The sequence below is a fragment of the Lepidochelys olivacea genome (assembly GCF_965140295.1).
Source record: "Lepidochelys olivacea isolate rLepOli2 genome assembly, chromosome: 20".
NCBI lineage: Eukaryota > Metazoa > Chordata > Testudines > Cheloniidae > Lepidochelys > Lepidochelys olivacea.
The window spans coordinates 843,426-856,527 of record NC_140430.1 but is presented as its reverse complement, the minus strand read 5'-3'; the positions used below and the strand labels follow the sequence as shown (position 1 = coordinate 856,527).

General features: G+C 41.8%; 1 protein-coding gene across 3 annotated transcripts in view; it reads right to left on the bottom strand.

Annotated features, from left to right (window-relative positions):
- The window catches only part of SCN8A (sodium voltage-gated channel alpha subunit 8), a gene marked incomplete at its 5' end in the record, with an annotated part of 113,857 nt that overhangs the window by 48,239 nt on the left and 52,516 nt on the right, over positions 1 to 13,102 (bottom strand). For all 3 annotated transcript variants that reach the window (XM_084610444.1, XM_084610442.1, XM_084610443.1), the window contains 2 exons: positions 1,028 to 1,091; positions 3,964 to 4,185. In XM_084610444.1, coding sequence (XP_084466570.1) covers positions 1,028 to 1,091; positions 3,964 to 4,185 — 286 coding nt within the window. The remainder of the gene's footprint in view (positions 1 to 1,027; positions 1,092 to 3,963; positions 4,186 to 13,102) is intronic.

Here is a 13,102-nt window from a genome sequence, read left to right as displayed (position 1 = left end):
GGCTTTGGATCAGCCCTCAATCCTTGGCCTTGCTGCAGGCCAGCCAGTGCCAACTGTGGTGATGGTAGGTGATGTGACATGGACCTACCATTGGGATCTAGATTAAGAACCACCAACTTACTTAATATTGACCAACGAATGGCCATCACAAGGTAAGAACTGTTACTACTGACCAAGGCTGGATTGGAACCAGCAATCTAAAAGTGAAAAGCTCTAGATCATTCCCAGCCATCCTGAGCCTTTCAGGCCTCCTGAATAATCTAAATGACTTGAGGTTGAAATTCAAGGACCCCATAAATTCATTTTCTTGTTCTCTTGCTTTTATAGCAATCAAGTTTTCTATTGTGACCCAAATTAACCAGCAACTGTAAGTTTTTGACTAAACAGAATTAATTTACTAATGCTAATGGAAATACCATTATCTGTATTTACAGCATGCATTACATAGATTTTAAATAAGGTAATTAAATACGAACGCTAAAGTTTAGGGACAGGGTTTTCAAAGAGCTATGGGCAGCTGGGCACCCAGGACTGGATTTCAAGTGTCCAAGGGCCAGATTTTTAGAAGTAGTTAGGCGCCCAAAGCCCTAAATGATTTAGGACAATTCTCATTGAGAAGCAATGAGAACAGTGCTTCTAACTTCCCAAATCTCCTTTGAAAATCCCATCCTAGTACGGCTACGATCCATTTGCTAGTGAACTGGGAGAATGTAGCCTGCAACATTCCATACACATCAGTTGCTTAATTTTAAGTGGTGCAAAATGAACCACAAATAATGAATCTGTCTTTTTAAAACAGAAGTTATATTTTTGTTTACATATGACACCGCAGTCCAGCAAGCCTACACGAATACCCTGTGTCAGGCATGATACATGCAGAGTAGAGAGACAGTTACTAATGGGGTGCATTCAATGAAAGGAGAACAGGCTACATGGAATCACCTTTAAGCCTGTGCCACCACTAAGCTCTATGAAAGCCATTGGAGAAGAAAGACATTCTTTACTTTTAATCAAGTCCAACACTTACCCTGCATCTGAGCTGTTACCACAGAGCAAAGGATCAAGGGCCCCAGGGATTACGTAAAAGTTTGCTGAAAAAAAATGTTAAAACACATATGTATGCACACTGCACACTTAATGGACTCAGCATATTACAAAACTACAGAAGCCTTAACAGAGCAGTCATCTAGGTTCTTCCTGGAAGTTAATACAGCCGTTTGAGCGCAAATACAAATGAATCGCTGGCACACTGGAGCAAGTTAATTCAAGAGTGGGGAAGCAAGGGAGAAGCTGCGAAGAGCTGGACCCTGATTCTCCACTACCTTGCGCTTTGTGTTGTCACTTACACCTGTGTAAGCCCTACTAGCCTGTTTACCTGCTTTGCACAAGTACAAAAGGAGATACAAGGCACCCAGTCACTTCAAGTGGAAATATGGTGAGTGAGAACCAAGCGAAAACCAAATAACGGAGCTCAGGAGCCAGGTCGATGCTTTCATCTGCAGAGCCGATAGCATTCACAGACATTTCCTCACTGTTCCCACTCACCATGTTTACACCTTGTTTTTATTCGGGGACAAGTTTTTGCTCTTGTTAATGTTTGGGGAATAGGCTGCTCTTTGAGCTAGTACCTGTATCTACACGGCATTTGGGCACAGACACAAGTATTTAGGGTTCATTATCCCCATTTGTATAAAAGTCAACCAGTCAGGATGAAGAACTGATATCAGGTAATAAAGGTTGCCTGTTGCACACCATGAATAGAGAAAAGGAAAGGAGGACTTGTGGCACCTTCGAGACTAAACAGTTTATTTGCGCATAAGCTTTCCTGAGCTACAGCTCACTTCATCGGATGCATCCAATGAAGTGAGCTGTAGCTCACGAAAGCTTATGCGCAAATAAATTGGTTAGTCTCTAAGGTGCCACAAGTACTCTTTTTCTTTTTGCGAATACAGACTAACACGGCTGTTACTCTGAAACCTGTCATGAATAGAGAATAATCAAATAGCTCATAGGTTGCAATTAATTTGCATGAACTGTTAGAGTGATTGAAAATAAATAAGTAGGAAAGGAAAGGACAACAGGCTCAGTTTTACAACTAAACTATTAGTTACAAATGGTTCAACATGTTCCATAGGTCTCTTTGCACATATCTTTTCCAAATGCTTGGTCTTTTTCTAAATCAATGCTGACTGACACACAAAGATAAGGCTTTAAGAGACAGGAGGCCAGGATGCAAGAATGGCAGTTGGAAGAGGATGCTGGACATAGATATAATGGGAAAGTGGGGGTCAGGTCAAGGCTTAATAGAAAGAAAGCATGTACAGCTCAGTGGAGGATTGAGAGAAGCTTATTGTGCCCCACGCCCTGATGCTGGGAGCCTCCCTGCTATAGAACTAGGATTTAAGAATCAAATACATGAGCCACTTTCTCAAACCCTAAAGCCCTCTCTGCAGAGTTGTATGCAATCTTGGCTGACCACTCATGAATAACACTTGATAAGACACAGCCAGAGAGAAGGAATCCCTGAAGCAAGGAAGTAGCTTTCAAAAACTCTACATTTAAAACTAAACAGACTGGGCTCTAAAAAGCTTGGTTTGTGAGCTTGGAGGCACAGAACTCACTGTGGGTTGGACAAACAAGTTGCAAACCTGGGCCAAGTATCAAGTGAGCCTTGAACCATGGGCCACAGTGTAGGGTTTGTCCTTGAAACCAGGTGATGTAGTGATAATTGGGGCCTAGTAGGCCTACTCCATTTGTGAGCCCAACTGTGGGAAAGGAGATAAAAGTTTATAAGGTGTGACAATCTGTAACAATAAATATAGATGGGGAAAAGTGCAAAAGGTAGAGACAGGCTGAATTAGTCTAAACAAAAAGGCCAACTGATATAATTCAAGGACTGCGTTAAGATCATGCCGATAAACAAGAAAAGTGAGGGACAGGAAATCAATGAAACAAAGGTGGATTGTCAGAAATTAGACCTAATCTGTAGATAAAATAATGAGAGGATAGGTTATTCTGCTCATCATTCCCTTTTTGGGTCCTTTTGGGGGGCAAGGAGGCAAAAGTGAACACAATTGCTGACTAAAAGAAGTGAGCTTCACTATCATGGCTGCACCCGCAACATTTCCTGGGACCCCTGGCTTTACTGGGACACCATTTGGTCTTTGTCATCCTGATCCTCAAATTTTGAAATTTACTGAAATTTAATGATGTGTTTGCCATGGTACTAAGCAGGTTGAGGTCTCTGTATACCAGTAAAACTGCTTAACATTGGACAGTGGCAGGGTCATTTAACACCTTTAAATCTTTGGAACCATTTATTCCATTGAAATTAATACAACGGTGAAACTTGGTGATTTAAACTAATTTTTTCTCTGGAGTTTTTGGTTCCACTTTTGCTGGAAAAGAACCAGCACTATGGAACACTAACACAACCATCCTCTGATGTAATTAAAACATGGTTGGTGCTTCAAGCACACTCCAGGGTCAAGGATGACACACTCTCCAGTACCACCTACACTCAAGGCAGAATTGTGTTTTAGCTACTTTGTGGAGGTGGACAGGACCACCATTTTGTGGGGTTCGAATCGCAAAGCAAAAGTCACATTGATCTAAACAAAATAACGTAGGTTGAGTACAGATCTACAGAGCTTTGCCCAGGCCTCTCCAGATCTGCAACGTTATAACAAGGACTGGCCAGTCCAATGGACAGTGGTTATTTTAGGAACAGCACTCACCATGCTGAAATGAACAAAGCCATGATTTTCCAAAGTGAATCTGGATGCCCAATTTAAGACACCTTAAAGAGACCCAATTTCCAGAAAGTGTTGAGAAACCAGGGCCTTTAAGGTGCCTGAAGCTGGGCACCCAAAATCTCCAGTCATTTTGAAAATCTTGGCCAACAACATTTTGTCATGTAAAAAGGAAACAGACTTTAGGGAGCATTGCTGCAGAAATACCTACAGACATTGTTGGTGTATTCTTGCCAGTCAAACCCCCTGGTGCCATTCTCTAGTAAGCTCTTATTGAGGTTAATTGGCCATATTACACACTTGTTCCTCAAATTGCCCATAAACAGCTGCAGGCCGATTAAAGCAAAGACACTGAGGCAAAACACTGTCAAAATCATTACATCTGACAGTTTCTTCACAGACTGAATTAGGGCACCCACAATGGTCTTCAAGCCTGCAGAGAGAAAATAGGGCTAGAAATCACTTTCATATAATTATCACACAGACAATACATTGCACATTACATCTATAACACAGTGGCAAAAGGTCATTGCTTAAGGACAGCCAGGTCCATGTGAAATTGAAGATGCACTGGATCTATTCCGGTTTTCCCCTACTGTACATTGATTAAAGCAAAAAGTATAAGGGGTGGTGGTGGAGGGAAGCTGAGCCAAATGAATCCTGGGTGTAACTCCACTGACTTCAGTGAAGGAAAAGGAATAAATCTGACCCAGTGTCTTAAAACAAATTAAAATACACCGGACCCTTGCTAGAACGCGCGCCTATCTAGCACAAATTCGCAAATAATGCGGTCACGGCCATGGATCCCAAATTTAATTACTTTAATTGCAGTTCATTCTAACGCAGTCCCTGCGTTAACGCGGTACTGGGCATGGATCCCAAATCCCGCGTTCTAGCAGGGGTCCGGTGTATTAAAAGGTCACCATTCAAAATCTTTGTTCTCTAGTGACAGCGCATATATAGGAGCCTCTGAGATGAATGTTAGGGCTTGTCTGCACACAGATGTTACACCCAGTTAAATCAGTGCAAAATCTAATTTAGTTAAACTGATGCAAACCCCTGTGTGGACAGTCTTATCTGGGTTTAAACCTTGTTCATATGGTGCAAGCTACACAGATATAAGCCAGGTTTAAAAGGATATCAGATTGTCCACATACACAGTCGCATTTGTTTAAACTGGTTTAAAACACACACCTTTAGTTAAACCTATGTAAATTTCCATTTTAGACTGGCCTTTACTCTTTCAATCTGGCATAAGAGGATTCCACGAAAAGTGTTAGGATTTTCTCCAGTATAAACTGCCTCTTTGGGACTCTATAAACTTGGAGCCAAAGCTGCACAAGACAGTTAAGAACATAGGAATGGCTATACTGGGTCAGACCAATGGTCCATCTAACTAGCCCAGTATCCTGTCTTCCAACAGTGGCCAAAGCCAGGTGCCCCAGTGATCCATCCCATCACCCATTCCCAACTTCTGGCAAACAGAGGCTAGGGACACCATCCCTGTCCATCCTGGCTAATAGCCATTGATGGACCTATCCTCCATGAACTTATTTAGTTCTTTTTTGAACCCTGTATAGTCTTGGCCTTCACAACATCCTCTGGCAAGGAGTTCCACAGGTTGATTGTGCATTGTGTAAAAAAAATACTTCCATTTGTTTGTTTTAAACCTACTGCCTATTAATTTCATTTGGTGACCCCCTAGTTTTTGGGTTATGAGGAGGAGTAAATGTCACTTCCTTATTTACTTTCTCCACACCACTCATGATTTTATAGACCTCTATCTTATACCCCCTTAGTCATCTCTTTTCAAAAAGCTGAAAAGTCCCACTCTTATTAATCTCTCCTCAGATGGCAGCCATTCCATACCCCAATCATTTTTGTTGCCCTTTTCTGAACCTTTTCCAATTCCAGTATATCTTTTTTGAGATGAGGTGACCACATCTGCACGCAGTATTCAAGATGTGGGCGTACCATGTATTTATATTGAGGCAATATGATATTTTCTGCCTTATTATCTATCCCTTTCTTAATGATCCCCAACATTGTTTGCTTTTTTGACTGCTGTTGCGCATTGAGTGGATGTTTTCAGAGAACTATCCACAATGACTCCAATATCTCGTTCTTGAGTAGTAACAGCTAATTTAGACCCCATCATTTTATATGTATCTTTGGGATTGTTTTCCAATGTGCATTACTTTGCATTTATCAACATTGAATTTCATCTGCCATTTTGTTGCCCAGTCACCTGGTTTTGAGAGATCCTTTTGTAGCTCTTTGCAGTCTGCTTTGGACTTAATTATCTTGAGAAGTTTTGTATCATCTGCAAATGTTGCCACCTCACTGTTTAACCCCTTTTTTCAGATCAATTATTAATATGTTCCTCAGATGTGTCACCTAAAAAGATTGGCTCCAGTTTGGGAATCTCCCTCACATCCTCAGCCGTGAAGACCGACGCAAAGAATTCATTTAGTTTCTCTGCAATGGCCTTATCGTCGGATCCTTTAGCATCTCAATCGTCCAGTAGCTCCACTAGTTGTTTAGCAGCCTTCCTACTTCTGATGTACTGAAAAATTTTTTGCTATTACTTTAAGTCTTTGGCTAGTTGTTCTTCAAATTCAGTTGATGTATGTGGTTTAATACAAACGACAGTACGTGTCTTAGGCAAAAAATAAAAGGGATCTTCCAAGCTCAGTCTGATCTGCCCAGGTACCATCCTTCAATTCAGTGGACAATTTGCATGAGCAAGGAATGCAGAATAACACCTTCAATCAGACCTACGTGAAAGATATGCAGAACCCAGTCAGAAGTCAACAGGAATTTGGAGTGTAGAAGAAAAACAAGGGTAGACCCTTAAAAAACAAACAACTCTAACATCCAGCGGGATTGTTCTGCATTTATAGTATGAAGGGAGGAAAAGCAGACAAGAGCTTTGCTGCACGTGGATTTCAGACAGAATTTCTAAGGGTGGCCATAAGTGACTCTGGAAAATAATCCTGGGATGTTCCCTCCCATGGCAACTTCCAACTCAACCCTGCTCCATTTACAAAGGCCAAAATGGTTTTCCAACCACAAAACTGCCAGGCCCCACAAACTCAAGCACCGCTGCAGTAAATTAAAATAAAAGCCACCTTCATCCTGCTTACTGACTGACTAAGAAAGAGAAGCAACATTTTCACCACGACAAAACCAGTTAGATGAGCTCAAGGTAAAATCCCTCACCTCTCCCTGGAGCTCTAAGCCCCATGTCCACGAGACACAACAGAGACCATCAAATGTTTCTGCCAATATTAGATCTCAGTTTCAGCTAGAAATTCGTGCTTAGCCCTCCACCTCCTTATTCATATTATAAACAGTACTGATAACTTTTAAAAGCATCCATGAACGCGAAGTTACTCCCTTTGTCTGTTCTGTCTCACTTCTTCTGCTTTGGCAAATCAGACCCTTTCATGCCTTGCAAAATTCTACTCAGGCAGCAACTAATTTTTGGTCTTTGACAAACAAATAAAATATTGTTAGTTTCTCATCCTCCTCCTCATCCTGTCGGAGCTGGGCAAGCAGGTTGTGCGTACAGGCTGGTCAGCTTTCCCATAAGAGTTCAGCACGGGTGCCCCTACATCCTTTCCAGAGCAAGTGGGAAAGATGTGTCACAAAATATTTGCCACACCAGATCATGTCACAGGTGGATTTCGTCTGGTGTCCCATCACCAGCTCTGGCCTTGACTGCACAGAAAAGTTATCTAGGCCCCTACTGCTACTGGACACTCCTGAGCCATCTCCAAACTTCATCCTCCAAAATATTTTTCCAGATAAGAAATGTAGTTTACCTTTCTTCACTCTGCCCAGGGAATTGGATCATATGCAACTTCTGAAAAGAAATCCCTACCTAACCTTTTAGAGATCTGATAAGAGAGACTCCTATGAGACTGGCATCCTTCCTTTTAACATATTTACTGAAGTGCTTTTTCCATCAGCCACAACGATAACTTATCCCTTTAATTCATACTCAGAAGGAGGCATTTAATGAGTCATTAAATGTTGTGCTTTATGAATCTCTTACTCCCTTAATCTACTGTTAGCTGTGAGCACTTTTGATACACTTTACTATTCCCAGACCATGTATGGATTTCCATCCCTTGCCTCCCAAAACCTCACCACATCCATCAGTGCTTCCATACAATTGTAATTGATATTAACTTCCCCCTCATCACTGCTTTAGCTACCTCCCAAGAGGGCTTTAGGTTTAAAAACTCCAGAAATGTTAGCCTTGTTAAGCCCAAGCAGTCATCCCAGGCTTAAGATGCTTCCTCAGACCACCACCAGCCTTCTATAACAACCTCTTGGGCAATCAACCCCTCTTATGCTTGTCTATAGGCACTAGTTTTGAAGTAGAGAGAGAGTGTGCAACAGTTCCAGCAGTAAATATTTCAGCTAGGATTGGATCAGCCCAAAGCTCTGGCTCAGATCACCACACCAGCCGTCAATTGTCAGCTGTCAGACCCTCCTAGGTTACCAGCAGCTTCATCCAAAGCCCACGGAAGTCAATTAAAAGATTCCCATTGATTCTAATGAACTTTGCATCAGGGTCCAGATCAGAAGTCTTTGCACCTAGTCACTGTTCTCTGCCTAGATATTACATGCAAGTATTTATATATTTCCATGCATTCTTTGTTTTGACAGAATTAGCTGGTTGCTTCCGATCCATCTTTATTGTATGATCTTTGTGTTGCAGAATGCTCAGACGTAGAATACATGGCTAAATTGGTCTTTGGTGTGATGGTTCTTGAGACCACATTGTAAGTCTGGAGTAATTCATTTCCACAATGAGATCAGAAGAAGCTGAAGTTTGTCTGCATCTTCAACCAAGTGGTCAACACTGTAATTGGCAGAAGTGGCCAAGCATGAAGTTAAGGTCGCAGTCTCCCCTAAATGCTTGGTTTCAGATCCCACTCCTAGTATGATGACTGCTTTGACTGGGTGAAATCCTTATGGCCTGTGTAATGCATGAAGTCGGACTAGATCATCATAACGGTCCCTTCATGGCCTTAAAATCTGAATAAATGGCACTCATTTTTAGAGCCATACAATGCAGACTTCTGGACCTGCCCGAAAATCCAGCAATCAGCAAAAACTTGTGAAGCAAGATTAGACGTGGTGATTTTTATTTTTAAATTTCTGAGCAAAGTGAAGCCAGCTTGTACTGCAACCTCATTGGAGCTCACAGGCGCAGGCCAGGCCAGTAATTGGATGGGAGAATTCTACAGAAAATCAGATTGCTTTGGGAAGTGTTGATGATTTGGTGGGAGTTCCTCCCATCTGCATCACTACTTAACTGATGATCGGGGCTGGTGCTACTGAAGGTGCTGCCTTTTGGATGAAGTGTAAAATTGAGGCCTCCCGCCACTTTTGGTTGCTAAAGATCGCATGGCATTTTTATCCTCCAATGGCTGCTTGACAACCCTCTTCTGTGAAATAGGATTGGTGAGTTTCATTGGTGAGCATCACAACTGGTATCATAAGAACATAAAACATCCTTGCTGGATGTCTCAGTAGGGAGCCCAAAGATTAAATGAGCTGTGAAGAATCGGTCCTCCAGGACACGGATTATGCACACTGGTCCAAAACCTCATGGGGAAACTAGCACTGATCATGCTGCTCCTGTTCTGTGGACACAGTGCTTCAGTTGCCAGGGCCAACTTTTTCTAGTCACCAGCTGGAAAGTCACATGAAAAATTTAAGCATTAAAACCTCTCAGTCCAGAAATGCTTGTTCATCAGGAAAAAGCCTCATACTGCAGCTTGCTCCCTCTAAGCAACGAGGATGTTTCCACTTCAACTTATAATCAACTTGCCTCAAATGTTTTCATACCATTAAACTGCAAGTGGGCTGGAGCTGAGTCATACGATCCTCTCCTTCCTCCAGGACTTTTTTAGACCACATAGATTTACATGGCCCTTCTGCAGATCTCAGTGTTAAATAATGCAACAAAGCTGAAAGATTTATCAAGCCATGTACATTTGTGTCCACATTCAGGGAGAGCACGATGCAGTTGCTTCTGTACATGGTACATTCCAGGGCAGAAAACGCTCTAGGGGGAAAATTTTCCAGTGACAAAAATGTTTCTTTGGCAACCTACAGTTTGTGTCCATTTGTTTTCCAAATGTCTTCCTTTTGGATATGCTGTATGGACAATCTGCTCAATGGCCAGACTCTATGATGCAGTATTTTACTGTATCTCAGAATTATAGATAAGTTATTGTGTGCGTTACTAGGAGTGGCATCTAGAGGCCCCAGCTGAGAGTGGAGCCCCATTGGAGTAGGTGCTGTGTCTACGCAGAATAAGAGGCAACCCCTGTCCTGGAGAGTTAATCTAAATGGCCATCTAAATGGACAAGACAAATGAAGACTGAAGATGCTCATCTGGGAAATGAGGCACAAAGAGAGTAAACAGCTTGCCTAGTGTTACACAAGGAGTCTGTGGCAGAGTGGGGAACTGAATGCAGATCTCCTGAATCGCAGCCCAGTGCCTTAATCGCAAGCTTGCCCTTCCTGATCAACTGGCTGGAATCAGTGAGAGCTCTCAGCCCCATCTAGCACCCCATATCTGGAACTTGCAACTATACTTGGAGCTACACTCCAGGTGCATTGTGACCAGTTCATTACACTCATTTGACTCAGTTGCAACAAGCATGGCTGAGCTGTGTCTACAGAGCAGCCCTTTTCAGCATTTTGTGCATCTCCACCATTCATGCCACCTGCTGTAACCATGGTTGCTGTCACAGCATACCGGAAAAATCTGAGCAGTTATCCCATGGTGTCTCAGTAGGTGACGCCCATAAAGCAACACCCGTAGCACATAGGGCAATCAATTCTAGAGTGTCTTGCATCACATAGAGCTGGAGCCAGAATGGCCAACCAGAATGAGAATCAGATGTTAAAAGGAGACTTTTTTACCTTTCATCAAACACAAACAAAAACAAAAACAAAAACGAGATTTTTTTTTTTTTGGGCCATAAAAATTTCTTAGCTGAAAACTGGAAAAGCTTTGTTTTTTCAGCAACCCCCTCAAAAAAAGTTAGATGATTTTTTTTTTAAAAAAAATCATCAACATTTTTCATAGAGGGGACACGAAAAAAACCACCAAAACATTTCCTTGACCAGTTGCACTGGCTACAAACATAGAAGTTTTGTACTGGGATGTTTTATGTTGCCCCAGAACTGAACCTGAATTTCTATAGGTTTCTGAGATCTTGATTTATGTCCCAACCCTTCTACATTTTGGATTTAAAAAAAATAACCCAAAACATTAAGTTTACAAGAGAAAGTCATGTAAATTATGCATTTTCAAGAATTACCAGATCCACTGACATGTAACATCCTCTCAAAGCCTTTTTACTATTTCAGTTATATAAGTGCCAGCATGTGACATGACAATGGAGTCTTGACTTTCTAAAAAGTGAGTTCGCAAATAGGGAAACTGGGGAGGAAAACAAATGGTAAAAACATTGACCAAAACACAATTTATCACATGTCAAACAAAAATGTGAAGCAAGTTGAATTACATAAGCAGGAATCAAGAATAAGCTGGGATACTACATCATGCAATATAACTGCAAGGCTCAGCAGAGCAGATTTAGTTTCTGATTTTCACGCTTTGTGACATTCAAGAGGGCTTCTGCTTAGATTGATCCTTGCAATTATCAGATAAATTTTAAAGTTTAGCTCTACTTTGCACCTTGCCATGGTTCATGCCATGGCTTAGACCTTGAATGGACCATGCAACTAAAGAACAGTCTGACTCAGTGGCACTTCATCTGTAGAGAAATGCGAAAATGAAGGCATTTCATTATCAAGGCTGTGTTATTTAGTCCACACCAGTTATCTATCTGAATTAAGCACTTTGAGTAACTAAACAAAAATCTAGGCTTGAATATAAATATCAGACGAAAAATGCAAAAGAGAGGAGCCAGTGATCTTTTGGGAACCTGTGCCTGATTCTCATTTATTCTAAGGCCTCTTTACACCGTTCCATCAGTATAAAAGCGTCTTACCCACTCGAAGCACCCCTTACATTGCCAGGCTGATGTAAAGGGGCCTTAGGGTAGCAGGCACATGAAACTGTAAAATAAAACAAATAAAGGAAGTTCCAGGTAGGAATAAAATGTTTTTTTTTAAAACTCAGAGCTTTTAATCAATGCCAAAGTTCTTGTCAATTTCCAAGTAGCTTTATTGCTATTCATTTTTCCAGACACAACTGGAAATTTTTACACCCTGTTCCCTTCAGCCCTCTAAGTTGTTGTTTGCTAATCTTCAGTTCCTCTAGGGTCCCATTCTCTATTGCTCTGACAGTGTGCAATCATTATCCCTGCTGTGCACTGGTGTAAAGAACAGCATGAGACACCATGGAAAATTAGGCTCTTAAAAACATTAATAATTGCATCACTGAAAGATTTGGTCACTTGGGGGCATGGAATATCATTCTGATTCCTCACTGTTGCTTTGCTTTACCAATTCATAGCTAAAAAGAATGTCCCGGTTCAGATATCAATGGGTTGCAATTGTCTTGGAAACTAAGTTTTCAGGGTGATGCGGGCTTAGTTTCCATTTGCGATGGACTCAACATGTGTTTCTTCACACAATTTGTCAAGTCAGATAATGTGACCCTGGCTCTATACAACAGGATGCAGAGCGAGTTCTGTGCTTAATTCACCAACTATTAAAAGTTGCCTGTGAGATGTTCAGCTGTCTGCCTTCCCAGCCTAAAGCAGAACCACTGATGAAACACACTATCGGTCTACTGATACTAAGGATATTTTCAAACTGGTTAGAATAGTATTGTAGATCTGGTTTTAGGTGACCTGACCCATTTTTACTGAGCTGCTTTCAGGACTACTCCATTTCATTAAAACAGGGACCTGCCTTCCTTAAATCAGCTCTGCACTATGGCTCACACTGTTTTAAAATTGGTTTTTAAATTTCCCCAGCATAGACAGGCCCCAGGAGACAGCTTGCAGCACCACTACTTTCCTCTTTCAGAATTTGAGAGATGCAGTTTGCACTTCCACCTGCCCCTCCGTTTGTGTGCGCGTATGCACCCGCATGTCAGTGAAAGGTGGCAGATTGACAGCCCTGCAGAAGAGTCCCTTCTCTAGTCGCAGGACAATATATGCACACCATGTAAGCCCTCTAGCCTGCATGTCTGGAGGAATCACCTCTAGATGTGAAGGATTAAGCTCACTCCCCTGGCACTATTTGGTATTTGGCCTCTTTGCTGAGGTTTCCAGCGCCTGGGACCACTTGGCAGTTGCTGTGTAATTGCATGTGTGATGCGCACTCTTCCCCAGCAGGAA